The sequence below is a fragment of the Pecten maximus genome, chromosome 9, assembly GCF_902652985.1.
Source record: "Pecten maximus chromosome 9, xPecMax1.1, whole genome shotgun sequence".
Taxonomy (NCBI): domain Eukaryota; kingdom Metazoa; phylum Mollusca; class Bivalvia; order Pectinida; family Pectinidae; genus Pecten; species Pecten maximus.
Window position 1 is genome coordinate 19,073,926 of NC_047023.1, and position 27,390 is coordinate 19,101,315.

General features: G+C 35.4%; 1 protein-coding gene across 11 annotated transcripts in view; it reads left to right on the forward strand.

The window, feature by feature from the left end:
* Positions 1 to 847: 847 nt before the first annotated feature.
* The window catches only part of LOC117334243 (nucleolar protein dao-5-like), a 35,254-nt gene continuing 8,711 nt past the window's right edge, over positions 848 to 27,390 (forward strand). The window contains exons 1-17 of one of the 11 annotated variants that reach the window (XM_033893740.1): positions 850 to 885; positions 1,013 to 1,110; positions 4,512 to 5,176; positions 5,771 to 5,986; positions 6,215 to 6,343; positions 6,993 to 7,216; positions 7,523 to 7,665; positions 8,390 to 8,593; positions 11,023 to 11,091; positions 11,634 to 11,827; positions 12,485 to 12,537; positions 13,580 to 13,665; positions 13,969 to 14,264; positions 16,994 to 17,020; positions 18,611 to 18,637; positions 21,342 to 21,510; positions 23,561 to 23,572. In XM_033893740.1, coding sequence (XP_033749631.1) covers positions 4,540 to 5,176; positions 5,771 to 5,986; positions 6,215 to 6,343; positions 6,993 to 7,216; positions 7,523 to 7,665; positions 8,390 to 8,593; positions 11,023 to 11,091; positions 11,634 to 11,827; positions 12,485 to 12,537; positions 13,580 to 13,665; positions 13,969 to 14,264; positions 16,994 to 17,020; positions 18,611 to 18,637; positions 21,342 to 21,510; positions 23,561 to 23,572 — 2,486 coding nt within the window. In that variant the 5' untranslated portion in view covers positions 850 to 885; positions 1,013 to 1,110; positions 4,512 to 4,539. Of the gene's footprint in view, positions 886 to 983; positions 1,111 to 4,511; positions 5,177 to 5,770; positions 5,987 to 6,214; positions 6,344 to 6,992; positions 7,217 to 7,522; positions 7,666 to 8,389; positions 8,594 to 11,022; positions 11,092 to 11,633; positions 11,828 to 12,484; positions 12,538 to 13,579; positions 13,666 to 13,968; positions 14,265 to 16,993; positions 17,021 to 18,610; positions 18,638 to 21,341; positions 21,511 to 23,560; positions 23,573 to 27,390 lie in introns of those variants that run through there. The other 10 variants (XM_033893748.1, XM_033893746.1, XM_033893744.1 and 7 more) reach the window with 10 other exon arrangements.

Here is a 27,390-nt window from a genome sequence, read left to right on the forward strand (position 1 = left end):
AATTACAAAACATGGACATGTCGATAAGACCCAATGGATTTTAGAAAATACGGATAAATGGCAACAATGTGCATTATCAATAAGACTATATCACAAAAGTATGATAGTTTTTGGTTAATGTGGTAACTTTTGTAGTGGCCAAAATAAAACGATGTGCTTTTTGTGTGCGTTTGAAATTGACGATGTTTTGGTCTGACGTAATGGCGGCTAATTACAAACTTGGACATGTCGAATAGGACCCAATGGATTTTCGAAAATACGGATAAATGACAACAATGTGCATGGTCAATAAGACTATATCCCATAAGTTTGATAGTTTTTGGTTAATGTGGTAACTTTTGTAGTGGCCAAAATAAAACGATGTGCTTTCTGTGTGTATTTAAAATGACGATGTTTTGGCCTGACGTAATGGCGGATTAACCAGAAGATGTCGAATAAGTTCCAATACATCGATACACACATGCGCAAAGCCCGATTTACCTGCGCTCGCTTGGTTTGATAGGAGACAGGACGCTCTCGATATTAGGGATGTGCTTGAGTGGTCACGAATAAAGGGAGCCACTACGTGTACGGGGAAATAGCGATGTTACTTATCTCTCTGTATATATGTCTCTGGTGTGGCATTTGCATTTCCAAAATGTAACCAGTCGATCATTAGGCCTATACAGAATTACCTTTTTGATAATTTTTCGTTACTGTACTAAATAATGGATAGTCAGATTGTGACTAGGCACCTATTTAAATATGTACGCCTAGGCTAATCGACTATGGGAACGTTCCTGGATCAGTTTCGATTTTGCCATTTTACTTGTGAGAGTTAGCTCCCCTGACACGGACAATGTTGAATGTATTTCTAACAATCTACATTGTTGTTGTTTTTAACCGGTAGGCCTATGCCTTTCCCGACACAAAAATTGTACATATCTGAATAAAAACAAACTCTGTTGGTGGGCATCTTTGTATTATGAAAGTTGTACTGCGTAACGTTTAAACACAATTACTTTTCTTCTAGATCCAGGTCGATAAATGAACTCTTCAACGTTTCGAGTTGCCATGAAACAGTTCGTAAACAGCAATGGCGGACAGCTAAGACGACAGGTGCCCGGTAAGGTAAGTACGCGGGGTTTTGGTGGATTTTAATCATACATTGATGTGGTCAGGTCCGGATTGGAATGTTCTGATTGTTGGCAGTAATAATTATATCAATAATGATATAGCGTGGTAAATTCTAGATGCAAAAGGATAATATGACACAAACAACTTACATGTATCTATATCTTAGGTCTCTGTCGACACCAATTAGATCATTTAATTCTAGGCCTACACTATTTGTCAGTTTATCTGCCCTGGATACAACACACCAAACACATTCTCGTCGCCGATGAAAACATAGGTCTGTGTATCTGCGAGTGACTTAATTTATTCACGCGGAGTTCGTTCTGCAGGAGTTTGACACCATTTATTATTGTTTAAGATGTGTGAAAGCAGACTGTTCCTTGGCCTCCATTATTGATAATTGCATAATACATTATTGTTTTACGAATCCAATTAGGCCATACACTCATCCCTAGGCCCGATGTTTATGACATGTATCCCTTAAGGTGTGTGCCCTCACCTTTATCCCTGATGGTTTATGTCCTATATCCCTAAGGTATGTACCCCACCTTATCTGGCGCTGATGTTTTATGTATCCCCTGTGGTGTGTGACCCCGCCTTCATCCCTGATGTTGTATGACCTGTATCCCTTTAGGTGTGTGACCCCACCTTCATCCCTGATGTTATATGACCTGTATCCCTTTAGGTGTGTGACCTCACCCTCATCCCTGATGTTGTATGACCTGTATCCCTTTAGGTGTGTGACCTCACCTTCATCCCTGATGTTGTATGACCTGTATCCCTTTAAGAATGTGACCTCATCTTCATCCCTGATGTTGTATGACCTGTATCCCTTTAGGTTTGTGACCCCACCTTCATCCCTGATGTTATATGACCTAGTGTATCCCTTTAGGTGTGTGAACCCACCTTCATCCCTGATGTTGTATGACCTGTATCCCTTTAGGTGTGTGACCCCACCCTCATCCCTGATGTTATATGACCTAGTGTATCCCTTTAGGTGTGACCTCACCTTCATCCCTGATGTTTTATGACCTGTATCCCTTTAGGTGTGTGACCCCACCCTCATCCCTGATGTTTTATGACCTGTATCCCTTTAGGTGTGTGACCCCACCTTCATCCCTGATGTTGTATGACCTGTATATCCCTTTAGGTGTGTGACCCCACCTTCATCCATGATGTTGTATGACCTGTATCCCTTTAGGTATGTGACCCCACCTTCATCCATGATGTTGTATGACCTGTATCCCTTTAGGTATGTGACCCCACCCTCATCCATGATGTTGTATGACCTGTATCCCTTTAGGTATGTGACCCCACCTTCATCCCTGATGTTTTATGACCTGTATCCCTTTAGGTGTGTGACCCCACCCTCATCCATGATGTTGTATGACCTGTATCCCTTTAGGTATGTGACCCCACCTTCATCCCTGATGTTTTATGACCTGTATCCCTTTAGGTATGTGACCCCACCCTCATCCCTGATGTTGTATGACCTGTATCCCTTTAGGTATGTGACCCCACCTTCATCCCTGATGTTTTATGACCTGTATCCCTTTAGGTGTGTGACCCCACCCTCATCCCTGATGTTTTATAACCTGTATCCCTTTAGGTGTGTGACCCCACCTTCATCCCTGATGTTATATGACCTGTATCCCTTTAAGAATGTGACCTCATCTTCATCCCTGATGTTGTATGACCTGTATCCCTTTAGGTTTGTGACCCCACCTTCATCCCTGATGTTATATGACCTAGTGTATCCCTTTAGGTGTGTGAACCCACCTTCATCCCTGATGTTGTATGACCTGTATCCCTTTAGGTTTGTGACCCCACCTTCATCCCTGATGTTGTATGACCTGTATCCCTTTAGGTGTGTGACCTCACCTTCATCCCTGATGTTGTATGACCTGTATCCCTTTAAGAATGTGACCTCATCTTCATCCCTGATGTTGTATGACCTGTATCCCTTTAGGTTTGTGACCCCACCTTCATCCCTGATGTTATATGACCTAGTGTATCCCTTTAGGTGTGTGAACCCACCTTCATCCCTGATGTTGTATGACCTGTATCCCTTTAGGTGTGTGACCCCACCCTCATCCCTGATGTTTTATGACCTGTATCCCTTTAGGTGTGTGACCCCACCTTCATCCCTGATGTTGTATGACCTGTATCCCTTTAGGTGTGTGACCCCACCCTCATCCATGATGTTGTATGACCTGTATCCCTTTAGGTATGTGACCCCACCTTCATCCCTGATGTTTTATGACCTGTATCCCTTTAGGTGTGTGACCCCACCCTCATCCATGATGTTGTATGACCTGTATCCCTTTAGGTATGTGACCCCACCTTCATCCCTGATGTTTTATGACCTGTATCCCTTTAGGTATGTGACCCCACCCTCATCCCTGATGTTGTATGACCTGTATCCCTTTAGGTATGTGACCCCACCTTCATCCCTGATGTTTTATGACCTGTATCCCTTTAGGTGTGTGACCCCACCCTCATCCCTGATGTTTTATAACCTGTATCCCTTTAGGTGTGTGAACCCACCTTCATCCCTGATGTTATATGACCTGTATCCCTTTAAGAATGTGACCTCATCTTCATCCCTGATGTTGTATGACCTGTATCCCTTTAGGTATGTGACCCCACCTTCATCCCTGATGTTTTATGACCTCTATCCCTTTAGGTGTGTGACCTCACCTTCATCCCTGATGTTTTATGATCTGTATCCCTTTAGGTATGTGACCCCACTTTCATCCCTGATGTTGTATGACCTGTAATCCTTTAGGTGTGTGACCTCACCTTCATCCCTGATGTTATATGACCTGTATCCCTTTAGGTGTGTGACCTCACCCTCATCCCTGATGTTGTATGACCTGTATTATTTTAAGTATGTGACCCCACCCTCATCCCTGATTTTTATGACCTGTATCCCTTTAAGAATGTGGGCTCACCTTCATCCCTGATGTTGTATGACCTGTGTCCCTTTAGGTATGTGACCCCACCTTCATCCCTGATGTTGTATGACCTGTATCCCTTTAGGCCCCCACCCTCATCCCTGATGTTGTATGACCTGTATCCCTTTAGGTGTGTGACCCCACCCTCATCCCTGATGTTGTATGACCTATCGATATCCCATTAGGTATGTGATCCCAACCTTCATCCCTGATGTTGTATGACCTGTATCCCTTTAGGCCCCCACCCTCATCCCTAATGTTGTATGACCTGTATCCCTTTAGGTGTGTGTGACCCCACCCTCATCCCTGATGTTGTATGACCTGTATCCCTTAATATCCCTTTAGGTGTGTGCCCTCACCGTCATTCCTGGTGTTTTATGACCTGTATATATATATATATTGAGTTGATACCTATGTTTTTGATATTTTTATTTCCAGAGCTGAATTAATCTGGGACATATATGACATGAGGATGGACAGAAGAATAGGCCTAGCAGCATTAGATGTGGAGAGGTATTCCAAGCAAGGAACTGCCGACCTCCAAGTGGGACACATCGACAAAGCTCTTGATGCGTTTAAGTATGCATACAAACGCTCCAGAGATGTCGACGATGGCTACACTGAAAGAGCATGTGCTTTCAACCTTGGTGCTGCATACATTGCTGCAAACCAGGCCAAAAGAGGATTAGATGTCCTGCAGCAAGCAGTGCCTCCCGATAACAAAAAGGAGGGAAGATCAAATGGTGATCTTTATTTCAATTTCGGTTTAGGATTTGAAAATCTTGGAAATCTCGAGGAGGCTGTACGATATTACATGAAATCTTATGAGGAGTATAAATCAGAGAGAGATAATCTACAAATGGAGGCCGAGTCCCTGGAGAAGCTTGGGAATCTACAGGTGAAAACTGACAATGTTTTCGCAGAAGATTCTTACGGAAAACTTGCCGAAGTTTATGGTCTCATGAATAAGCCTGTTAAACAGTTAGAGAGTTTGTGTCAGAAAGCCAACCAACAACACAAACATAAAAAATCCACCGAGTGTGAGGCTACTGCTGATGAATGCCTCAGACTTACTGAGCAATGTGGTTCAGTAACCCAAGTCGGTAAGATGTAATCATGTTATTGTTATATCTAATTACCATATTTTACTGGGTATAAGCCCAGGGGGCTAGTACACTGAAAATGGGCAAAAGTTGGGGGTGGACTTATCTTGTGATAAGACCCCATGCAAGAGGGAACATTTTTCATCCCCCATCTTGGATTTTAATACGGAAGAGGATAGCCAGATCTACATCAAAGCTCTATAACTGAATGTTTTTTTTAATAATGCAATACATCATTCCATTTTGATCTTGTTGACAAATTGTAGATGACGGGTAGAAACAGTTGCTGTCATTCAAATCCAACCATTTGACAATAAATTGCATTTCAGTTAGTACAATGCACATTGTGATGTATATTAAGTAAAACATATCTGTATTTATCGGGTAATAAGCCCATGGTATTTCAGGGAAATGAAATATCGGTGGGGTTAATACCAAGTATGGCCTTATTGCAATGTACCCTAATTTGTCTGTATGTGAGGAACCATTGTAATAAAGTGCAATTTGCAGTCTACATTTTATCATATCATATGACTACATATCCCAGGGAAAATTCTAAATCAATGTAATTTTTATTCCAAATTGTTCTTTCAGGAAATGCTCTAAATGACCTTGGCTTAATCTACACACAAATGCAGAAGTATGACCGAGCCATTTCCTGTTTTGAACAAGCATTGCCATTGGTCCGTGGGAAGTCAGGTGATAAAAAACAGGAAGCAGTTATACTTCAGAACCTTGGTGCGACCTACAACTTTGTTGGTGACTACCAGAGAGCTGTTGGTTTTCACGAATCTGCTTCAAGTTTATATGGTGAGATTTTTGTGCTACTACTGAAATATCTTGTCATTGTTGAAATGTATGTAACACTTAAACTGTTTAAATACGGTAATGAAAATTCTCTGGAACTGTTATGGATCACCTGAATTTCCACCTAGCCTGAAGCTAGAAGGCAACCATACAACTATGTTCAGTATTTACAATTAAAACCCGGCCTGCTACACATTTATACTTTATAAGTTGAACACTTTCAACCCACAGCTGAACTGAAGAATCGGAACAGCCAGGGACAATGTTTCGCTAATCTGGCATTTGCTCTGAGTCAGTTAGGAGACAAAGAAGGGGCTGGGGAAGCCTTCCTACATGCTCATCAAGCTGCCAAAGATACTGGTGAGTAAAACGTGTGTCAGACAAATAACTGTAAAACCTTCGTCAGGCCATCAACAAAATTACTGTAAAACCTTCATCGGTCCATCACCCATATTACTGTAAAACCTTCATCAGTCCATCAACCAAATTACTGTAAAACCTTCATCAGCCCATCAACCAAAGGCTATAGTAAGTAGTACCAACCTGTATATGTATCTATAAGTAACTAACTATCCTTTACCACTGTAAAAGGAAGAAAAGTGAGAAATATCCTGCCCACACTGGGGTTCAAACACTAGCAACCTCCCACTCTGTAAGCAGACACCTGCTGTCTAGGCTGAAGGGAAATTCCTACTAGCCTAGGATAAGGAGTTTTCCAACACCCTAATTAGCTGCTGACCTTCTCTGGACAGACAAAGATACTTATAAATAAAAACATATTAATAAATATACAAATTAAGAAATTGTCCCTGGATTTGACTCTTGAGTAAGTACAATAGCTGTATCCTCTGCTATTCTAACATTTTGACTCTTGCAGAACAGCCACAGATTCTGGTAAGGTCGTAACTTCCATGTCACCTACTTGTTATGTATACTGATCTCTTGTTGCACATGCACAGAAGTTTGGCCAAATGAAGAATTGAAATCTGAAATCTGTTTTGTTTGACAGGGGACACTCGCACACAGTGGCAGGTGTTGGAAGGCCTGGGGGCAGTAGCCTTTAACAACGGTAACCTCCCGCGGGCCATCGACTGCTTCAAACGAGCCCTAGCTGTCATTACAGCGTCCGAATCCAACACAACGGTGCAGGACAGGATCGTAGGAAAACTGACCAATGCTCTCCAGGAACAAATTATAAGGAAGTCCGGAGGCATCAGCAAACGGGATGTTCCCGTAAGTTTTCTAAAAAATTATGTATCAAAAATGAATCTATTTGATAAAATATTTTACAGAATTTTCTATGTTTTATTTACATAATACATGAACATATGAACAGTTCTACTTTTAAATGTTTTATTTATATCATGACAGCTAAAATTAACAATCTCTGTGATCATCACTAGAAGAGAATTAATTCTTTCATTTCATAATAATGCATTCACAAATTTAGTGTAAGTTGATCAAAAGTCTTTGACCAAAAACTTTGACTGGGAAGTTACGTAAAACTAATTGTCTTTTGTGTTTTGAATATTTTGCTAGTTTAAAACGGAGCAGAGACACCTGACCATGGCAAACATTCTCCCCAACAGAAGTTCCAAGGAAGCTGATCGAATGTCTGAACAACCCATCCAAAAAGAAACCGCTGTACCGTCCCAGTCAGAAAATCCACCAGAAAAACCAAGGTAGATGCTGCCTAACTCCCTGCAGTATTTAGTCCTTGTAGGAGAAGATGTCTGTTTTGTATCGCTTATGAACTGTTTAGAAATCAGTTGGAGTTATATATACCACCATTTTTTTTAATGTCTTCATACTACATGTACTCTGAAACAAATATGGTGAAAAATCCACATGTACCTTGTAACATAAAAAAGAGATGTATTATAATCTTTATTCGGCTTTGCCAGATTTCTAACTCCAAAAGTTGTCTTTATACATGTAGCATCTTCATTGAACTCCTTAGCTATCAAAGGATGTTATAAGTAGTTTTGTTGCTCTTTTTGTGGCCAACAGGTAATTCATCAAGCAGTCAAAGGTAAACAAACATAATCAACACATTTTGCATGCATGGGCTAATTTTTGACACAGAATCACCAGTAACACATGTACCTGATGTCTATTATAAATTTGTTACCTTTTTAGATCGTGTAAATGTGACAAGTTCATTTAGGTGCTCTGAGGGGTCCTTCTTTGCAGTCTTTCAATTCCTCTTTCATTTGAATAGCCGACAGCAATACAACAGTACAACAAGTCAGCCGTTCATCATCAAGTTTATAGACCACTTCTCCTAACCAGAAAATGATATGTGAACCGAGAATATTAACTTTGTGTTAATAAAGGATTGTTTATTATGAATAAACTCAGAAAATCATGTGACATCTCCAAATACTTTGAAAACTCAATTTACAGATACGTTCCCGTGAATAGACCTGGGTCCCGCAGAGAGTTCCAGAAGGTAGCTCGCGGCCTCAGCTCACTAGGAGGTTCAATGACCATGGACGGGAGCGAGACGCTGAGGCCTGGAACTCTGATAGCCAGCTCCTCTTCTGACTCGTCAACCTCATCTTCCTCTTCATCATCATCCTCGTCGGAGGAAGATGGCCAGGATGAGAAGTAAGTTTGGTTCCAATTCATTGCAATTAAGTTAAGATTAGTGTGGTACATTGTAACTTTTTTTTCTTATGTTTTGTGATGTATACTTATATATAATCAACATAATCATTGTTGTTTTTTTCATTATATTTATATAAGTGATAGCAACAATTAACAGTGCAGACTAACTTCACAGGCCTGATATGATGGTTTTGTTTTGATGATAAGTAGTACATGTATAGATACATGTATACAACAAATAAAACAATATCATATATGAACACGTGGATGAAATAGGCGTTCTTAATGTCCTCTAATGGGAAATCATTACAAGTCAACAATTGCATATAGAGGTTTTTAATTTTTAATTATTTTTTTTTTAAATTTCATCAGCACAGTGAAATATTACATGTACTAGAGAGTGCTGCCATGCCTATACCACCCAGCTTAATTTTATGAAGTCAGAAAGCTCTAAAACATGAGTTTGTTTAATTGCTTGGTAAATAGTAAACTTATATCCTAATGTATAAGATAGTGTATCTTCATTGTTCTTTAGGGTAAATGGCACTAATAACCCCAACATAATAAGTAATTAGTTTATATTGAGGTCACACAGCCATTAGAGCTTACAGATGAAATAGCTGCTTATAATTAATATATCTACATCAATTTTTCGCATTATTTGTAGACCTTCCTCTGTAGAAATGATTACACATTTTTATGACTAATATAATTTATTATGGGTTTAAATAAAGTGGTGTGCTGATTTTGAAACTATAATCTTGTTTTAAATGCTTATAATTAACCATGCGCAGTATCTTCCTAGATACAATTATAATGCTATACATATTTATTAACATTTAAAATGTTTTCAACTTTTTATGCACTGTAACTTAAACATGCATGCTTTGTTTTTAATTAACACAAAAAATATTTGTATGTATCAATATAAAGTTTCTAGTGATATGCATTATTATGCACTGCAACATTTGCTTGGATTATCAAGTGTTTACAAAGGATCTGTAACAGATCAATTACTTAATGAGATAAAATTTCTATATAACATTTAGTACAAGCTTTACTTAAGTCAGACAGTTTTGGTGGTGGAATACATAGAGCAGAATAACTTGCCTGTGTTTAATTCTGATGGTGGAGGGCAATTAGCACTAAACACTACCTGTGCATACAGTTATTTTGATTATGTGAAGATTGAAAAAGTACAAAAAAAACCCATCTGAATCTCTTTCAAAAGGACAATTGATTAAAAGCAATGCCAAACCTACATTGTTGGTACATTCTTAAAGACAAAGACAAGACTTTGAGTATAAATTGATAGTTTTGATGTGATGTCAGAAATTCATACAGTATAATTATAACTCACCTGGCAGGACCAAGGTGAATTTACCATGCATCGTCCGTCCGCCGTCCATACATCAACAAGTTATTCAGACGACTTCTTCTTAACTGCTGAGTGGAATTTAACTTAATTTGACTGGAAGCATCTCTAGGTGGTGGAGATTCAAAATTTGGCTGATCCCCAAAGGGGCTTAGGGGCGGGACCAAAAGAGGGCGATTAGGCTATATTGTTATAAACGACTTCTTCTCAGGAACTAAGCAGCAGATATCACTCATATTTGACTGGTACCATTCCTATATGTTGGGGATTAAAAATGTATAAATGGTGTGGCTGACCACCTAGGGGACTGAGGAGTGGGCCAAAAGAGGGCAATTTGACTATATTGCTATAAACAACTTTCTCTCTGGAACTAAGCAGTGTACATCACCCAATAATGGAAGTCAAAATAAAATCATTGGTAATAAATGTTGAGTACTTTGCAGCTTCATTTGCTTTTTATCTTCTTTGGAACCAGAAAGATAATTAAATGTTAGCTCAAAGAAACTATTGATTGCAATGCATGGTACTTTGCAACAGATCCTTGTCCTAAACCAGGAAAGTATTTGTAATATATCTTAAATGAGAAGGTTTTGCTAAAATATTACTCAAATATCCAGGTGAGCAGTACAGGCCATCTTGGCCTCTTGTATGAAGGAGTGTACTACCATCAGTCTGTTATTATCTCTCACTGCCACCACATGACCTTATCAGCTTATAGCTTGACCACATTCTGTTTTCCTGTAACCCTTTTCATTATTTTCTTTATTTTAAATTTCTGTGCAAATGTGTATGACTTGTATCGAATAATTTAGGGCTATTTCAAATCTAGTCAAACTTTGTCTTGAAGTCAGTGGGGTCAAGAACAAATTGAGGAATATTTTTTATTTAAATATTACAATACTTGATGAAAACACAGACTGAAATCTAGGTAGAAAAAACCTGTTCTTGATATCACAAAAAGGTTATTGTATGTGATTATATATTTGTGTGAGTAAGGAATGTGAGACTATAATGGTGCCGAGGTTAATATTAGATTGCTGACTTTTTGTTGTAGAAGGAAGGCTAAAGTACAGGTAGAAGTTAAACGGGATGAAAAACTCCGCCCTTCTTCTAAATACGGAAGGTACATGTACTTCAAATCAGTGTCAAGTCTGTTAATGTATACATTGTAATCAATGTTAACCATTGTCTTTCTTAAGAAAAATCATTTTCATTTTTTTTTTTTTTTATAACTGAAAAAAAAAATGATTGTAAAATTTATATGAATAGGTATGGGGATAAAATTGTGTTGTTTTCAATAATTAGTCTAGGTTTGCTGTTAACTCACTGATAAGTTACATATGTGTTTAAAAAAATTTGATTGTCATAATAACTAACATTTGTACTAGATAATACTGTATAAACATAGAATTGTATTAATCTATTTCTATTTTAACTATTCTTCTTTTTTTAACCTGTACTAAATCTACACTTTAATAGAATAGCCAATTGTCTTGATATATTACACAATAACATAAAACATACTCTTTAACACATTCTTGATTTTAATACTATATAAAAACTTAATAAAGCTTTGTCTTATTCCGTCACATGACATGTTACATACCACATATGACAGAAGGATTTCATACTTTTTGGCTGATGTCTTGCATTTCACTGCTTTAGTCTCATAGCTTCCAAACGATTGGATCAAAAGCCTTCTACGATACAGAGGAAGTCATTACTGTCAACAACATCTGAGAAAACGTCCTCTTCTGACTCCTCATCATCGTCAGAGGATGAAGAAGAAAAAGAGGATGAAGAGGATCACAATGCAGTCAAGGCCGAGATGAAGAAACAGCTTTCTCAAATTAAAGAAAGTAAGGAAGATTGATTCAACATTTCATACACACTTATATATCTTCAGCATATTAATTGATACTTCTTAATTATTGTTATCAGAATCAATAAAAGGATTAAAAAAAGGAGTATAATCAATTGTTAAACACATTGTGCTACAATTGTGCCTCATTTTGACTTATATCGTTATCTTGAATTTTGAAGGTATATTTATTATTTTCACTGTCATACATATCTGTACATATTGTTGTATTTCAAAATTGTAGAAAATGCCTCAGAAGAGAATGGTTTTGTAACTATTTGAGCTGCCTTCTATAAAAGTTTTTGTCCAACATTTCACAAGGCCTAGACAATTTTCTGGCAATTCATGGCTAAAATTCTCCTTTTTTGCCTGATAACAATATATAAAAGAATTATACAGTGCAATATAAATAGTAATAAAATGGATAATATTTCCAGACAAAATATCCAGAATCCACATTCATTGTTAAAAGATTTGATAAAATAAAAAAAAAATCAGATTTTTTACTCTCTGTTAATGTGATTGTGTAACACTGATTCATATTGATATAATATCCACACAAATAGCTTTCTGTATGGTTTACATGCCTTGCTCATTTCCCAGCCTCCTGTATGACTCGCGTGACTAAAAATATGTTCACTATATTTGAATGCAGGTTCAAGCTCTTCTAGTTCAGAAGAGGAAGAGGAGAAGAAACCAGAGGAAAAAGTAAGCTGTTTGTTCACTCATCAGCTAGCTTGTTCATGTAAACAGTCACACAAATTGATATTACCTATTGTCATTAAATAACTTAATGTTTTCCATAGGAAAGCAGAATGTCTAGAATGTTCCTTAAGAATTTTGTCTCAAATTCAATAATACTTTATATTAAATGGAAAATTTAAATCTAAGGAATTGATGAAGTTAAAGAGTTTAGTGAAAGAAGGACATGGCAGGTCTGTAAAATGCGCTTTCAGTCAGGATTCAGTTATACATGATAAACATTATCTAAAATATTAATGCATGTAATTCTCTTTGTGTAGTTATATATGTAAGATACCCTAAAGTTGTTAAGGTATGATATATATTTACATCTGATATTGGAACCCCCTTCTCACCATAGTTTAACATTTCCTTTGATGGAAAATTTAGTATTGTTAGTAATCAACCTCATGAAAAGTGTACAATAAAATGAGGATTTTAAAAATGTTCCTAAATGAGATAGAATTCTGAAAAGTTAAAACGATCAGATACGATTTTAAAATGTAGGATTTCAAAATGTTCAACAATGAGATGGGATTTTTTTAAATGTTCAGCAATAAGATGGAATTTTAAATGATAAACAATAAATGAGATGGGATTTTTAAAATGTTGAGCAATTAGATAGGATTTTAAAATGTTCAAAAATGAGATGGCAAAAATGTGATTGGGTTTTTAAAATGTTAAACAATTAGATAGGATGTTAAAAATGTTCAACAATGAGATGAGATATATCAAAAACGTTCAACAATGTTATTGAATTTTTAAAATGTTAAGTAATTAATGAGATAGGATTTCAAAAATAGTAAACAATAAAATGAGATCTTAACAGTTCTAAAATGAGATAGGAGTTTAAAAATGTTTCAAAATGTTAGGAGGGTTTTAAAAATTGAGATGGGGGTTTAGAATTGTTTCAAAATAAGTTAAGATTTTTGAAATGTTCAACAGTAAAATAAGAATTTTCAAAGTAGCACATTTTGGTATACTGGTAATACATTACTTCTTGTTGTAGCATGTACACGGCTTGGGGACAGTGGATGAGGGAAGTAAAGAATCGTCATCATCCTCGTCATCTTCCTCTAGTTCTGACGAAGAAGAGTAAGTGTCATGGATCTACCCGAAGATATAAAGATGATCTACAACAAAGATTAAGACGGATCGAAATTATATTTCTTAATTTAATCAACCGCAAGCATTTATGTCAAGATTCTGATTAATTTTAATAGATATATACATTTTATAGCTAATATTTTTACAGGTGGAATATTCAGAGATCACCACTTTCTAATGGCTATATCAATAATTGAGTTCAGAAATTGATGCCTTCTTAACAGCAAATCTTTTATAATAGTTAAAAGAAATGTGTTAGTATTGAAGCATTTCATAAAATTGAATTTCCAGGTCACCTCCGCTCCCCACATCCTCTCCATTCCCCTCAGGAAAGGTCAACACATACGAAGACCCACACCTAAAGTACGGCCAGATCGACTTCAAAAACAAATACAAAGGTGAGGTAGCTACAGCCCCAAGCAAGGGAGACCATCCTAACTATTTAAGTGGCCAGTCTGACCTCTCTAAAGAAGATGACGACGACGATGAAAGTGATGATGAATTTGATTTCACAAATTCAGGGAAATATGAAAATATTGAGAAATTAAGGACCAATGAGGGCTCTGTTATAGCCCCTAACCATACAGGTATACTGATCCGATAGCTGATTTTGGTTTCCTTTTTTTTTTTTTTTCTAATATTTTTAGGACTTATAGCTTTGTCTAATATATCATAGACCTCAGGAGGGGAATATAGATGGCTAGTTTTTATCTAACCTACCAAATTTCTCTGCACAATTGTAACCCAGCTTACTGCTTTCTTGGTCAATGTCTATTTTCATTGACCTATCTGTAATATTATCCGAGAGAACATACAAATCACTCCAGTCATTAATTTAAATACACATAATGTATTGCTGCAGAATAAATTTGGTAATGTCTTCAGATCTCAAACTGTGTGAAAATAGATTTGTTTACCAACGAAAATCCTTTTTGGAAACATAAGATACTCATTTGAAAGCAATGAGCCAGAAAAATATTGTCCAGGGGAAGAAATGATAAAAGGCATAGTCTTTATTTATTGGATCAGTGATATACAGGTAGAGTATTGGTAGATAGAAGATGGTATGACTATCTTCATCATAGACAACAGTGACAAGGTAGCAACTGATAGTAGATTATATCTAGTTTAAATATTTTTACTTTGCCTGCCCAATATTTTAAAAGATACAGCAAGTAGTACAAGTGAAATTTCCCTACAGGTGGGGTAGGATTTATACAGCAGATAGAATAAGTAAAATCTCTCCACAGGTACATTGTAGGGTATGATGTATACAGCAGATAGAATAAGTAAAATCTCCCCACAGGTAGGATAGGATTTATACAGCAGATAGAATAAGTAAAATCTCCCGACAGGTAGGATAGGATTTATACAGCAGATAGAATAAGTAAAATCTCCCGACAGGTAGGATAGGATTTATACAGCAGATAGAATAAGTAAAATCTCCCCACAGGTAGGATAGGATTTATACAGCAGATAGAATAAGTAAAATCTCTCCACAGGTAGGGTATGATTTATACAGCAGAAATAAATAAAATCTCCCCCGAGGAAATGTCTGGAGGTCCATTAAATGTCAGAAATTGATCTTCATTATATCCTTTTCTTTTTGGTGTTCATTTTGTCATTCTACTTGTTTGACTCCTTCTATTGCCTTCTGTATATAGTTACAATCAATATATATATATATATTCCTGATCTCTTATCACGTGATAATATTTACTCTCCTAAGGTCTGTAGCTTAGCTAGTCAATAAAAACTGGCAATGTGTAACACGCTATTAACTCTATAATACCTGTAATCTGCTGTACACCTGGGGTAATTGGTGATGTAACCTTCCAGTATGTCTAACATTGTAGGTTATATTTTTATAACTTACTAGTACCTGTGTAATTCGTATTATTCTTTGTCTCAGACACTAGTTATTCTATGGAGTCCTGTCACAATGACATACGTGCTGAAACCTGTCAAAACCAGAGAAATTTTGAAGTGTTTTTGCATTGGATTTGAACTCAATGTCTTGTATATACAGGTTTCAGGACCATTTATGATCATGACAAGTTCCACTGAAGATATACATTTGATATACATGTAATTATGTACTTATGACTATGATACAGACATTGTACAGTAAAACCTGACTTTACCGACACTGTATAGATCGTTATTGTGTCAGATATGACAGTGTGTCGGTTATGTCAGCGTGTCGGTTAGGTCAGTGTCGATAATGTCAGTGTTGGTATTGACAGTGGAACCTGTCGCCATTCCGATTGATAAGGTTTGATGGTACTGGATACAATTTAATTCAGTGGTCGGTAAAATGAGGTTTCACTATATACACAACTGTCTGTAGATTAGCATTTTTCACTTACTGGTTTATCAAAAGTTATCAAGGTGTTATAAAACTACTGCTACTGACCAGCTTCAGGATGCTTGTGCCCTAACAAAATTGGATTTAAAATGCTTTACTAAGAACATGGGTTAAGGGTGCGAGGCTTGATGCTACTTCCTGTGCTGTAAATGAAAATGCAATCTAAAAATGTAACAACGTAATAATGTTCTTAGTTTGGTGACATATTTTTGTGTTCTTGTGTATTTCACAGTTCGATAAAGTTTTCATACTTTTTTTACTTAGTATATATATATTTTGGAAAATGAGCTTTTATTTATCACCTATCAAGTTTGTGAATCGACTTTTAGATTTGTTTCAGTCATAAACGCTGCCATCATGACGTTTTGATCTATTGCCTTAGCTTTGACATTGGATGTTATAACATGAGATAAAAATATATCATACAATGTAGGTGTGATTTCTTTAGCATTTAATGGCCTGACTATGATATTACTCGTTATTAATTACATAGATTTGCAGGCAAACATCACATTGCCCGCTCGATATGTTATGCTTGCCTGCAAAGCTTTGCCATTTGTATCGAGTATAAATACTAGAGCAAAGCAATTCAAAGATAGTCTACATGTATTGCTGTCTCCATGGCCATCATAATGACGTTGTAAATCGTACGTGATGGTCCCAATTTACAATCTTTTAAATCACGCCTATTTCTAGAACAAAACGTGGTATTGTCATGCAAATTTAAGTCCATTGTTTTTAACAATACATTAGTAAAGAATTGACTTTTTTCATGTACAAAATTGTCTAACCGATATCAATTTGTTATCAACAACAAAACCATCCGAATAGTAATGCAGAAAAGCATAAGTGTACCATACATTTGTCAAAAGACAATGAAAAGTTATCCATTGTAAACATATAACGATATTCCTGAAAGACTTACTTCAAGTGTTGTTTGATAAACAGATACCGTCCCTAAGGAAGAAGAACGAGGTATGATACATGTGTTATGATTTTGTTTGAATATCAAACTGTGCATTGCTTTCATTAATATCTTAGACTAGCTCGCAAAACATTAAACTGTCTTTGATTCTGATTTCTTTATGGAAAATGAAACCAGCTTTCTATTCAGAAGGTTTTGTAGGATTAGTTTTTCAATAGATTTTCTATGTGGTAGGTTTCCCCAAAGTCTATATTCTGGTAACGATACGAACCACTTTGCTTACTGATAAAGATCATGCTTATTGCTTATACTTTAAGTAAAACATTGGTGTACTTCAGTTTCCTGGTTTAGATTGCTAACAGCCAAATTATTGAATATCATCAGACCCATTTTCAATGACAAGTGGAGATGCTACAATATACAATTCTTCATAAATAACCTAAGAATGACAAGTCTCTCTTTAATAACTGAAACAATATAAGAATAATTATAAAGACATACGTTAAACCTGTTGAACCTAGTTTATATATTTAAGCTAGTGGCTCAGTTCTGTAATATCCTATCATCCCATTGTGTTTGCTAGCAGTTGTTTAGGTTGGAGTGTAATTAACACAACTGTTTTGATGTGAGCTTATTAGTATTTTCTGTTATTGTATGTTAAGGATGTCCAGCAATGAGTTTTCTTTTAGAGTTGAATATCCTTTAAAATAAATTATTCTTGTTTCATCAAACTGGACAGATGTTTGAGATGTACATTTGTATCTCGTCGTCGGAAACCCATCATACCCTGATTTTGTTGTTTTACTATAACCAAAACGACAATATTTGCGTTTACGATGTTTCTGGAGAGAATTTGATCGGTTTCCTAGCTTTAATCAAGCTTTCTCGACCAAAATTGGAATTCAAAATATTTTGTCCCGCCTGCGACGAAGTCGCAACGCGAAACTAGTGTGTTACTTTTCCGACGGCGGCGTCCTCAAGACTTCACTTCAAAGTTTTGCGTTTAGATTCGTTTCTCAAAAAGTCCTAGCTTAACTTGGTATGCAGTTACGAGCACTTAGTGGACATCTCAGCATAGCTTTCTTTTACGGAATATCATCCAGAATCTATGGTCCAGTGACTCAAAAACTTGGGGGTGCTTGGAATCTGGACTTTAAAGTTACTTTAAAGTTTTATGTTTAGCTCAGTTTCACAAACAGTATCAATGTTATATCAACCAAACCCGGAATACAGTTGCATTGAAGTATAAACATCTCAACACACCCTACAGATAACATGAATTAAAAATGTTTGCTATATATTTTTTTATTCGAAACTAGTTTATAGTAAATGAATTCCATCATGCATCAAATTATTTTACTTTTACTTTTCAGAAAGAATGGTTTTTGGGCTAGGTGAATTTTGAGAATTTACTGACTTTGCAAAATGTTGGGAAAATTACTGAAATTTTTGTGAATTTTGGAGTTTGCCTAAAACTTACAAAATACATTGACATAGCGGGACGGATGAGACGTATGATTACGTGTCATTCTTGGTATTAATTGCTATTAAACTATCAACAGAATATTTAAATGTTATCCCCTTTAGTTACTGGCTAATCTAAAAACAATAATAATCAAACGCGTTTGTTTGATAAACAGATACTGTTCCTAAGGACGAAAAACGAGGTATGGCACTTGTGTTATGATTTTGTTTTTAACATGCAAGTTTGTATTGGTTTCATTAATATCTTAGACCGACTCTCAAGGCATTAAACTCGTCTTTTATACTGACCAATTAATAAAAACGAGTTAGGTTTTTATACATAAAGTTTTAGTAGGTATTCTATAGATTTTCTATGTGGTAGGTATCCTCTAGAGTCTTCAATGTGGAAGAGGTAGGTCATGCCTAGAACGTATGTACATCTAGTGAAACATTGATATAATACCCAGTTTCCTGGTTTACAATGCTTGCATTTTCAACAACTCCTATTCATATCTTGATTCCCATCAAAATATCGACAGACCTATCAAATTGCAATTCTTGATAAAAAATCAGAGGAAAAACTGAACAGAGGTCTATTGTTTAAAACCAACGAATGTACATATGTATTTAAAATTATCGTTTATAGCCATAACAATATATAGATTTATATTGATAGTCTATGACCAAAATGATGTACTAAGTATCAATTTAACATGATCGTTTATAACAAAAACACGCTTAAAAAAATGTATCAATTCATTATGATAGTTGATAACAAAACCATGTATGAATTATAATGGTAGATCATATTCAAAACGATGTATCGATCTGTAATGATGTTATATAACAAGAACATTGTATACATGTATAAAGATATTTTAAAGGCATACAGTAAACGTTTTTTTATATAGAATAGCTATAGATTAGTGGTTTTTGTAATATCCAACCATCCCCTATCCCACTGTATTTGATAGTTGTTGTTTTTAGGTTGTATGTAATTAACAACTGTTTTGATGTGAGAGTAGTGTTTTTGTTAGTGTGTCTGTCGTGGATGTCCATCACCGAGTCGGATAAAATGACTTATTCTTGTTTCATCTATTGGGACAAAACTTCTTCCATTTATGATCTATTAAGGAGAGTTTGCAATGTTACTAATGATAATTTGATGAAATGTCTAGCATAATTTAACTTTGAGTAAAATCAAAAACCAAAAATAGTTTTCATTAATTGCGTTTTAACTACAAATAGAATATATGAATATTATCTTCTTTCTTTACTGGCTTGCTCTGAAACCTATTTTAATCAAACGCGTTGTTTGATAAACAGATTCTGTTCCTAAGGACGAAGAACGAGGTATGGTTCTTGTGTTATGATTTTGTTTGAACATGAAATTGCGCATTGCTTTCATTAATATCTTAGACTGGCTTGCAAAGCATTAAACCGTCTCTGATTCTGATTTCTTCATAAACATAAGCTGGGTCTCTTTACATATTTTCTTCAATGCGAAAAAAATTCAAGGATATGAACCACTTTGCTTACTGGCAGAAATTATACTTAGTCCTTAAGTGAAGCATTGATATAATACCTAGTTTCCTGGTTTACATTGCTAACGGCCAAAATCCACATTTTTATTTAATATCAGCAATTCCTATTTATACATCGATTCCCATCAAGATATCGCCAGACCTATCAAATGAAAATTCTTTATAAATAATCAGAGGGAAAAAAGTCTAGTGTTTAAAACCGATTAATGTATAAATTTATAAGGATGATTTATAACAAAAGCAATGTATACATTTATTACGATCATTTATAACATAAACATTGTATGGATCTATAACGATAAGAATTTTTTTATTTATTATTATTATTATTATGTTCTTTTTTTTATCTTTTTAGAATAATAGTATAATATAATAGTTACAGATTAGTGGCAATGTAATATCCAACCATCCCATTGTGTTAGGTAGCAGTTGTTTAAGGTGTGAGTGTAATTAACATAACTGTTTTGATGTGATAATAGTATGTTCTGTTCATGTGTATCATGGATACCCATCACCGAGTCTGATCTAGTTTTCTCATGATGCTAAAAATCCTTCTCAAATATTGTTATTCTTGTTCGATTAATCAGGGCAGATCAATTTTGCCAATAATGATGTTGCTCATAGTCGGAAATCCACGGTATTCTGTTCGTTCTTATCTTTTGATCCTTACCAAGACTCAAAAGGCAAACACAGAACCTTTAGGTGTTTCCGAAAATGAGCTACACATGATAAGTTAATAAAGTGGTTAGCTTTAGTTCGGCAGTCTCTGAGCAATATTAAAATCTATTTTTATGTAAGTATTTTAACGGTATTCTGTTTCCTAGCTGGTAATCTACGTAGAGATATTCAAAAGGATATATTTTTATTTAAAAAATCGTGAAATGTAACAAACGCGTTTTTGTATTTCAGAGATATTGATATGAAGCAAAGCGGAAGTTGACATTTTCTTTTGTATGTTATGTTGTACATGAAGAAATGTTATTGTAAAATTCGCAATCCAATAAAATGAGATTTAATCTCAGCTAAGTGAATTTCACCAATATGACCAAAGTTATAAATACAGTACGTACTTTGAACAATATTTTTATGTTTATTAAGTTTTAGTTTTATTGATTATTTGATTATTTCGGCAAACAATTTGCATGGTAATACTTATATTTTGTAAGATTGTTCATTGCTCATGTAAACCAAATCTTGTTATCCCCATAATCATTTAACAATAAATCACTATTTAAAGTATGCAAAGATTTTATAACTAGATTATAGAAAAAAATACTTTCACCACTTGAAAAATAATTTAAGAAAATAGAAAAGAAATGACGTTAGTAGGTACACACCATTTACCTTTTTTGCTGGCTTCCAGCTGCTGCAGCTGCTCGTGCGGCCGGTAATTGGGAGAATGACCACCGCGAGATCGACCCAACCTACCAGAGCATCGACTTCCGTACACAGAGGGGAGGGTTTACGGACACCCCATCGGCGGAAAATAATGGGGATCACAAACACGTGTCGGATCTACCTAGAGGAGAAAGGTAATCTTTGTACCTAACCTTAATTATCGAGCGTAGATCATATCCATCTTTGTGCATTGTCTTAATCTACCACGTAGATGATATTTCTGTATCCATCATTGCTTTGTTTACATCTATCTTCAACATTGTATGTAATAACAACGTATACTTTAATATATACAATTCAACATGTTATATTATACAGCATATAGAAGATAAATCAAATCCTCATTTATTTCATCATCTCATCGTATATAACAATAAGATTTACGTATAATAATACATCATATGATAGAAAAGTAATTACATTCACATTTATTTAATCAAGTTGTTTATAACAGTTAGATTAAAGTGTAATTATACACGATATAATAGAAAAATAATCCCATCCTCATTTATTTACTTTATAATTCATATCAACAACATCTTAAAAGCATGCGGCAATCGATACATCATATATCATACTCTTACCCATCTAATTGAGGCTTTCTTCAGATACACTTTTTCGAATGTAGAATGTTTCTGCGAAATTTACTCAATGCATGATAACTTACACCAACAATTTCTGTATATAGTTTTAGCGTATCTGCATCCCACCACATCAATTAGCTTCTGTTGTTTTTCTACATATATCTATACTACATCTTTATTACAATTATGATATATGCTTCTAGTCGAAGAGCTTCTATACATGTTGCTACACTGTCTTAATTAACAGAATGTCAAATAGATGAATTAATCTCAATACGACCGTTTTAGACTTACACTGTTACTATTATTTAATGTTTTACTTAAAATATAAGCTTTCACATTTTTGTTTTAATTAGCCAACATCCGATTAAGCGTAAAATTGAAATTGATGATATCAATCTTGATATTATATATATATATATTCATTGATATATTAGAAGACACATAGTATCATAAAATTGCCCCAAAAATGTGATCAACAGGGTCAGATGTCAACTGTTATACGGTAGTGCATTCACGAAGAAATGTTTCATCATTGAAAATGTTGTAATTAAGGGATTTGATAGTGAAGTATTTTGGTTATATGATCGTGTTGTAATTAAGGGGCGTAGTCGTATATTAAATTGATTATATAATATGGGATGTGATCGTATATATAATCGTGTTGTAATTAAGGGTGGTGATCTGTATATATAATCGTGTTGTGATTAAGGGATGTGATCTGTATATAATGCTGTTATAATTAAGGGGCACACTCGTGTAATAAATTGATCATATAATCGTGTTGTAATAAAGGATCAGATGTAAAACTGAAGAAATGTTGCATTATTGAAAACGTTATAATTAAGGGATGTGATCGTGTATATAATCGTCTTGTAAACAAGGGATGTGTTCATGTATATAATCGTGTTGTGATTAAGGGGTGCGATCCTATAGTTTATTGATTACATAACAGAATTCATTGCTACAAGCAATGGTCATTAATATATCTTTTGTATAGATGAAAAGCTACTTTCTGTTTCGTGATGTCATCAGTACAGTTCACATCAAAGACATCATCGATAAATATTAAAAATAGAATAAATGATTTACAATAGGTCGTCGGCACATTGTGTTAGTTAATATATTACACAATAGGTCGACACATTGTGTTAGTTAGTATGTTACATACACAATAGGTCGGCACTTTGTGATAGTTGATATATTACACAATAGGTCGACACATTGTGTTAGTTAACATGTTACACAATAGGTCGGCACTTTGTGATAGTTGATATATTACACAATAGGTCGACGCATTGATATATTTATAATTACACAATAGGTCGACACATTGTGATAGTTGGTATGCTACACAAAATGTCGACACTTTGTGATAGTTGATATATTACACAATAGGTCGACACATTGTGATAGTTGGTATGCTACACAAAATGTCGATACTTTGTGATAGTTGATATATTACACAATGGGTCGATATTTGGGTCGACACTGATATTTGATTTTTTACTCAAAAGGTCAACACATAATGATCTTCGATATATTTGTGGTTTGGTTTCATTTATTTATAAGTACCATGTCCTCGTTACTTGCTTTACAGCCGTGCTGACCAGTATGTATACATCAGTAGCCGCTTGACCTCTAGCGTATCGTGCCATGTTGTTTCATTAGTGTGTTTTTCTAATAATCGCAGTCAATATCTAGCACAAGATATTCACATTCTGGCACGGTTTAGACGTTTGTCTTAAATTTTGTATATTCTTTACAAACACATTTTAGACGTTGAACGTAAATTTAGACTTTGAGGTAAATTCTTTATACGTTTTAGAAACGCCTTTAACACTTTCAATGAAGATTTTGTTTGCTTTACGAATACGTTTTTAGATGTTCAAAGTAAATTTTGTATATGCTTTACAAACACGTTTTTAGACTTTCAGACGTTCAAAGAAATATGCAAGCACATTTTTAGACGCTCAAATAAAATTAGTATGTTTTACAATTATATTTTTAGACTTCAAAATAAGTTTTTATGTTTAACAAACACATTTTTTAGATAGCGATTGGTCACTTTATTAACTGACATTTGCTTCGAGTAACTTGAAGATATTTTATTAATTCAGTGTTGATTCTCTATACTACCACGATACTTTAAAGTAAAGTAGATTATAACATTGAAATAACTTACGCCAGACGTTTCTATCCTTTGCTAGATGTAGCAGAAACGTCTGCTAAAACAGACATCGTAGCTTTTAAGACTTGAAAGCAATTTGTGGATTCAGTAGTTTTTTTTCCATGAAACCAATCTCATTTCTGAGACATCAGAATAGTGTAGAACCAAAAGTGTTTTAGGATTATTATTAACGAACAAAGTAGCTTTTGAAAACAATGATACCGAACCGTTAGTTTCGTACGAAATACCTGCTATCATTTCTCAATCACCGGTGCCGTGTTGTCCGTTGTCACATCTGTTGTCGTATCACCATGGCAATGTCGTCGTGTTTGACAGGTGCCCGTCATCATCACATGCATTGCTTCAGATGTCTGCTTCATGTCTGTAACAGTGAAGGAATTGTCAGTGTAAATATCAATTGATTGTTATATATATATGGTGTTACAGATGCATTCTTTTTTATTTCGTTTGTTTTTTAGTTAACTGAAAATAATTATAAATATCTAATAAATATATCTACAACGTGTATGAAAGAAGATACAAAGAAAAGTAGTTAGATTTTCCTAGTTTTGTAATCACGTATCCCTTCGGTTTTGTGTGACCCGATGAAACTCATTAAGTGGTAACTCACATACTTGAATGTATGAGCGTGTGGATTATTATTCACTCAACCAATCAGTAGCAAATATCCCTTTAAATCCGAAAACATTAATTATATGCAGAAATTAAATAGATACATGAAAAAAATATCTTCAGCCAACTTGATCACATTCCAAACCAATTTTTGACATTAGGGCTTGCTTATTCGACCACTTTTACAGTTTTTATCTTTTGTGTCACATGTGTTCTTTTTGTATTAAATACGGGACAGAATTTTCAACTAAATATCCTTTAACTTCTCTGTTATCAAATTTAAATGAATTATCTTGAAAATAAATTCTGAAGTAGTTATCAATGCACGGCACATGTACACTACGATTTTAATTATTTAATTAGGTTGAGGACAGATCTCGCGGAATCAAACAAGAAGTGGCGATCGTGGAACACAGATTACGAATCATTGGTTATTTTTCAGCCTTTAGCTAAAAAGAGGTTTCAGTAAAGATTTAAATGTAGTGGCCATTCCCTGTGTTTCACGATACCAGTTAATTAGTGTATAGCTACATTATAGATACATATTATGTATTTCGTTTGTAGCACAATAATCGAATTTCCATTTGAAAATAGTACGATTCAATCTTAGATTTGAAGAAATATATACAATACATTGAATTAATCATTCAAAGTCTCAAAACATGGTCTAAATAGGATGTCTCCATTTCAGTGGCGGAAATGCATCCGATTAGAGTTTATTTGTAGTAAATTGAAGTGAGCTAGTCCTATGCATTGTATTTCAGCATGGACTTGAAATTTAACATGCGCCTGCATCAACATGGTAAATTAAGGGAAGGACATTGGGAGTGAATTTTATTGTTTCCTTGGTGACCTAATATTTTAGCTATTCTGCAGAAATGTTCCCGTCATTATAGTTACTTCCAGCCTAGCCATTCTAGTGTCTCCTATATTTGATACAGTACCAGTCTTATGTTTTCACGTACCTACTTATCTGGATTCGATTAAAAACGTAATCATGTGTCCCATATGGCACAGGGAATTTAGAGCATTGAATGTTTTTTTTTTCCGTTGATTTTCTTATTTATTTAATTTGATTATTTATGTATTATTCAGTTTTATTATTGTTGTTGTTCAATGGTTATCTATTTTGGAGAGTCCGATTTAGTGTTTGTCGGTATTATCGACTTATGAGTGTTCCAATTCGCGTTTTAACACGATACTATGCTTCACAATGTCCAGTGAAAATATCTTGAATCATAATTCACAATATCATAACCGGATAGTTATATAACTGGTTTTTGATAGAACGGTATGTAATGAGTGAGAGGTTGTCAGCGTTAGGGTCGAATGGGAGACAACTCCCAAACATCCATAGTTGTGTACCTTAGACCACTAGATCATTTTATCTGGGCACTCATTAATAGGAAGGATTATCGATTATTTTGCATGTTTTATATACCAATGTCGCAGGACAAAGGACGCTAGCCTATACCTTCACCAGCAACAATGTATATGATGAGGTGTGAACAACATAGAGTACTGTACGTGGTATATATCGCTGTAGGGTCATAAATGAGCACTGACAAAGTGAGGGTAGATAACCTATGTGTGGAGATGGTACTGACTACACACTGACAAAGTGGGGGCAGATATGTTACATGAGGGGCTATGACTAACTACACCCTGACAAAGTGGGGATACAGATGTTATGTGTGGAGTTGTTACTGACTACACACTGACAAGGTGGGGGCAGAGATGTTGTCAGGGGCTGTGACTAACTACACATTGACAAAGTGGGGGCAGAGATGTTACGTGAGGGGCTGTGACTAACTGCACATTGACAAAGTGGGGGTAGAGATGTTATGTTTGGGGCTGTGACTGACTACATACTAACAAAGTGGGCATGGATATGTTATGTGTTGGGCTGTTACTGACTACACACTGACAAAGTAGGGTAGAGATGTTTGTTGTGGAGCTGTGACTACACTCTGGCAAAGTGCGGGTAGAGATGTTTGTTGTGGAGCTGTTACTGACTACACACTGGCAAAGTGCGGGTAGAGATGTTTGTTGTGGAGCTATTACTGACTACACACTGACAAAGTGGGGTAGAGATGTTTGTTGTGGAGCTGTTACTGACTACACATTGACAAAGTGGGGTAGAGATGTTTGTTGTGGAGCTGTTACTGACTACACACTGACAAAGTGGGGTGGGGTTGTTTGTTGTGGAGCTGTGACTACACACTGACAAAGTGGGGTAGAGATGATTGTTGTGGAGCTGTGACTGAGATGTTAGGCTAGGGCTGTGACTGTATACACATTGACAAAGTGGATATGTTAAATCTTTGGGGATCGTTCCACCTCTTATCTGACATCCTAACAATTCTTCTTAGCTCCCCTAGCCCGAAGGCATGGCGCAGCGTCCTTCGACTGTCCGGCGTCCGTCAACATTTCCTTTAAATCCCTTCTAGTTCTGAACGCTTGAATGGATGTTGATAAAATTTGGCCTGGAGCCTTATTGTGCGGCAAAAATATAATGTATAGGGTGTGGCTCCCCTTTGGCCAGAGGGGCTTGGCACAAGAAGGGAAATTGAAGTGAATCATTTAAATCCCTACCAGTCCAGAACGCCTAAATGGATTTTGATGAA